Below are 5221 nucleotides of genomic sequence, written 5' to 3'. Positions count from 1 at the left end.
TACCATCTTTGGTTGAGCTGGATTTGATTTTTTGTGAATTTATTTCAAGTTTATTTTAAGTTAAAAATTGTTTACAGTGACTTATAAATGATGCTGATATACATTAGCATCAATAAGTTAAATCAATTTAAATATGTTAAACTTATTGTTCCCCAACGAAAAACTGTGTTTCAAGACTAACGAATAATTGGCGATCAGTTTTAGTGAAAAAAGTATATAAATTCACACAAAAATAATATTAAGCTATAAAGATCCAGCTTGACCAAACGTGTGTGGCATATCACTACTTATTTATTAATAATATATGAGTCAATATCTAACAAATTAATTCATATTTACATTTTATAATTGTTACTGATTTTTAAAGGCAATAATAGCATTTGAAACCGGTTTTGTTCCACCAAATATCAATTATACATCACCACAAAATATAGATGCCATAATAAATGGAACTGTTCGTGTCATCGAAGAACCGATGCCACTTAAAAACGGTTATATAGGTATCAATTCTTTCGGTTTCGGGGGAGCTAATGCTCACATGTTATTAAAGTGGAACCTCAAACAAAAAGTTAACAATGGAATACCGAGTAATGACTTGCCAAGACTTGTAATATTATCTGGGAGCACTGAAGAATCAGTGAAGTTATTCTTAAACGATGTTAGTAGACATTTGGAAAGCAATCTCAACAAGATCTTTTTAGTGATTAATCATTATATCATACTTTTTGCTTTAAAAAAATTTTGATTATAGGTCGCTAATCGTCCGATAAATATAGAATATATCCGTTTAATACACGACGTCTATGGGGACAGCATAGATGGTCACTTATGGAGAGGATTCACTATACTGAATATTTTGCAACAAGATTCAATAAGAGAAATTCAAAATTGCAAGAATGCGAAAAGACCTGTTTGGTTTATATTTTCTGCTTTAGGCTCGCAATGGCCAGGAATGGGTATATATGTATTTAATGTTCCATACTTTATTTACAGTAGCATTTAAATAATAATATATTTTTTAATTAAAATTAGGTCGAAATTTATTAAAATTTCACGTCTTTGCAAATGCGATAAGAGTGTGCGACGTTACTTTAAAACCATATGGTATAGGTGTCGCGGATATTTTGACAAAAGCAGATGAAAAAGTGTGCGAAGACGCGTTACACGCGTTTGTTGGCATTGTTGCTATTCAGGTAAAATATACTTCGGAGCTATAAAATAATGTCAATTATACTATATTTATTGATGAAGCAATATAAATTCTTTCTATGTCATTTTGTCCTACTACAGTGGAATTATCTTCTTACATAACTACATTTATTTCACCACACTTTATTGATTTATTAGAAATGAATTCTTCAAAGTAATTCAGCTATAAAATTATTTGTATAAATTTTTAGATTGGTTTAGTAGATCTCTTAACATCATTAGGAATTATTCCGGATTACATGATTAGCCATTCTGCTGGTGAACTTGGTTGCGCGTACGCCGATGGATGTCTCACTATCGAACAAACTATTTTATCAGCATATTTTATTGGTTTGGCGTGTGCCGAAGGAAAAATAATTCGTAGCTCTATGGCAATTGTCAGTCTTGATTACGAGTGTCTCAAAAACATGTGTCCAGTGGATATTGAAATAATATGTCGCAATAGCGAGAATAGCAGCGTTGTGAGTGGACCCACAGACTCCGTGCGAGAATTTATGAAAATCTTGCAGGTAGGATTGAATAGCTCTTATATTTCATAAGCGAATAGAAAACTTCGTTTAATGATCTTCAAAATATCAAACTTGCCGCATTTGCATATATTAAATTTGTACTTTTGTATTGTCAGATCAATAATATTCACGTGAAAGAGGTACACTGCAATGTACCGTATCACACTTCTTATCTCGCATCTGTGGAAATTCAACTTTTGCTTAATTTAAACAAAGTAATATCACGGCCGACGAAACGGAGTCCAAAATGGATCAGCACTTCCATACCTCGCACCGAATGGTTCACCTCAGCATCAAAATTATCATCGGCGGACTATCATACACATAGTATATTAAATACCGTTCTTTTTGAACAAACAACGCATCTAATTTCAAATAACGCAGTGACCATCGAAATTGCGCCAGATAGCGTTCTGCAGCACGTTCTGAAAGAATCCTTGTGTTCGGAAGTAATGAACGTTGTATTGACTCGACGCACTGAACAAAATATTGACGCAATTTTACAAGGAATTGGAAGGCTGTATAACTGTGGCTTACAGCCGAAAGTTGCTAATTTATACCCGCCAGTGGAATATCCTGTTAGTCGAGGAACTCCTATGATTTCCCCATCGATCAGGTACAAAATATTATTTGAAATCGCAATTTAGATTATGTCTACATAAAAGAAATTATAAATATATGTTTATATTATTTATAATTATATTGTAATTATTAATATAATATATTATTAATTATAATTATATTTATTAGGTAATAAATTAATATTATCAAATCTGTTATTATTATTTAAATATATATCACATATATAAATAATCATATAATATATATTTCTTATATATGTAATTATATAACGTATTAATGTACAAACAAGCATTCTAATGCCACATTAGATGGGATCACTCCAAAGATTGGTATATACCGTGTTTTGAAACACAAATGTCCATAAAATCTCGAGAAAGATATGTCGAAATCTCACTCGATGATGAGGACTACTATTATATGCATGGTCATATAATCGATGGAAGAAATTTGCTACCCGCGACGAGTTATCTTGTACTCGTTTGGCAAACTTTCGGTATGATGAAAGGGATAACATACACAACAATACCGATAATATTTCGAGATGTAAACTTTATTCGCGCTACTCACTTGACGAAAAGTAATGCTGTAAAAGTGATGATTTCGATACAGAAAGGTATTTATGAGATGAGTTATTTTAAAGTAGCATAATCGTATAAGAATGTATGTAAAATAATCGGATATATAAAAATATTACAGATGGGAAGTTTGAAATAACCGAAAGAGATAGCGTTCTTGTGACAGGTACAGTGCACGAGATATCGAATCCAGAACAGGAAATGATTCGGACAGATCTATTACCGGAGATTAACGATGAAGAAGAATATATGACTGCTCGAGATATCTATAAGGAGTTGAAACTGCGTGGTTACCAGTACAACGGTTGGTTTCGCGGATTACATAGCGCATCTATTTCAGGCAATAAAGGACATATTGTTTGGAAAACAAATTGGGTAACGTTTATGGATACTATGCTACAGATGTTTATTATTGGGTATGATACCAGAGACTTATGTGTTACGACGAGTATTCAGAAGTTGGTGATCAATCCTAAGCTTCATGCATCGATGCTACGAAACAGCGTGGCTGGTGTGGAAGATACGACATGCAAGGATAAAAGTAATAAGTGTTCTTCTTCAATCACTTGTTTTGAGCTATTTTGTTTTGACGAATGTCGTGTAAGAAAATCTCTGATGTGATATATAAAACGTATTATTTTGTCTTATTGCAGCATTACCGATACGAATATACAGAGAACTAGACACGATTATAGCTGGCGGAATAGAGATTCGAGGCATTAAAACCACTCAGATCTCTCGCCGAAGATTGGGTCAGGATGTTGTTATCGAAGAACACGTATTTGTAGCTCATCATGATCGCGCTAAGATTTCTTTGAACGAAGCGATTCGAATATCGGCGCAACTCGCCCTGGAAGATCATCAAATCATCAAAGTGAAAACCATCGAGCTAGTGGAAGATGTCGACGATGTCGCACCAGAATATCTTTCTTCTTCGTTGCTGCTTGAGGCTTTTGGTGATGAGCCATTGATACAAACAAACATCATTGTATTAACATCGCCAAATCGTTATAGTCCAGAAGATCTATCGCAGAACATTTCAATTAGAGATTTAAACAAACCATCTGTAGATGACAAAGCCTTAATAGTTGCCGGATTCAACATTTTGACCAAGCAACCAGCCTCGTTAGAACGACTTTTGTCATTTCTGAGAGAAGGTGGTTATCTGTTGTCACGTGAGAAATGCGACGTAGTTAATTACACCAAATATTTACAGCAATACGAATTAAATGTTATTCTTGAAAAGCGCACCGACAAAGAAATGATTGTGCTTTTAAAAAAGAAAATTTGGATAGAAAAGAGAATTGTTGTCTACATAAATAATGATAATTTTAATTGGCTGGAGGATATAAAGCTGCTTGTGAGCGATGAAAATAAACTCGAGAAAAAGAGCAGGATTATAATTGTTGGAGAGAGAGATTTTGAGAGCGGTTTATTAGGTTTTGTTAACTGTTTGAGAAAAGAGCCAGGCGGAGAGTTTGTTAGGGGTGTGCTTATTCAAGATGAGAAAGTCCCTAAGTTTTCTCTACAGGATCCCTTCTATATACATCAATTGCAAAAAGATATGTTCATTAATGTATTGCGATCTAATGAGACCTGGGGATCATACAGACATCTGCGATTACCACGACCGGAAGCCGAACCCGTACCTACCGCTCATGTATGCCAAACGGTATGTCATACGAATCTTTTCAAACCATATCAATATACTTTATCAATGTACAGTAATATTATGTATTTTTGTCTCTGAGTATTGTCACACGATATAAAATTTTGTTTTATATATATGTCACGTATTATGAAATTGATATTTTTCTATAGGTCCGTGGTAATCTAGATACATTTTGTTGGATAGAGAACAGTCTATCTGTCGAAGCCCATCGTGAGGATTTGGTGCGTGTGGTTTATTCATCGCTCAATTTCAAAGATGTAATGCTTGCGACTGGTAAATTAGTATCTGATCAAGCGATCTCGCGAGGACGGATTCAATGTACTCCCCTTGGGTTTGAATACGTAGGATTTGATGCCAATGGGCAACGTGTAATGGGAATCCGTGATACTGAGTAAATAATGCTCCAAAAAATAATTACGTTGCGTAACATTATAGAATTGAAACTAAATTAAGATTATTCTTTCTAGTTGTATTGCAAACGCCGTTGTGAAAGATAAAGATTTCTGCTGGAAGATACCCGATGTGTGGACATTTGAAGCGGCGGCGACGGTCCCGTGCGTTTACAGCACGGTTTACTTAGCCTTATATATACATGGGAAAATGAAAAAAGGCAATAAGATACTTATACACTCTGGTACTGGCGGGATTGGACAAGCAGCTATTCACCTCGCTCT

At 34.5% G+C, this 5221-nt stretch overlaps 1 protein-coding gene across 1 annotated transcript; it reads left to right on the top strand.

Moving 5' to 3' along the window:
* Positions 1 to 370: 370 nt before the first annotated feature.
* LOC112467149 (fatty acid synthase-like) lies at positions 371 to 5216 on the top strand (the record flags this gene model as incomplete). The annotated part of the gene is made up of 10 exons (XM_025035630.1): positions 371 to 658; positions 752 to 956; positions 1033 to 1193; positions 1401 to 1718; positions 1835 to 2334; positions 2609 to 2913; positions 2997 to 3416; positions 3529 to 4547; positions 4697 to 4938; positions 5015 to 5216. Coding segments are annotated over exons 1-10 (3555 nt in total), but the record flags the coding sequence as incomplete, so codon positions are not given.
* Positions 5217 to 5221: the final 5 nt, after the last annotated feature.

The sequence above is a fragment of the Temnothorax curvispinosus genome, unplaced genomic scaffold (assembly GCF_003070985.1).
Source record: "Temnothorax curvispinosus isolate PA1 unplaced genomic scaffold, ASM307098v1 QBEX01016940.1, whole genome shotgun sequence".
NCBI lineage: Eukaryota > Metazoa > Arthropoda > Insecta > Hymenoptera > Formicidae > Temnothorax > Temnothorax curvispinosus.
The sequence above is the reverse complement of the archived record's forward strand: the minus strand, read 5'-3'. Positions and strand labels throughout refer to the sequence as shown.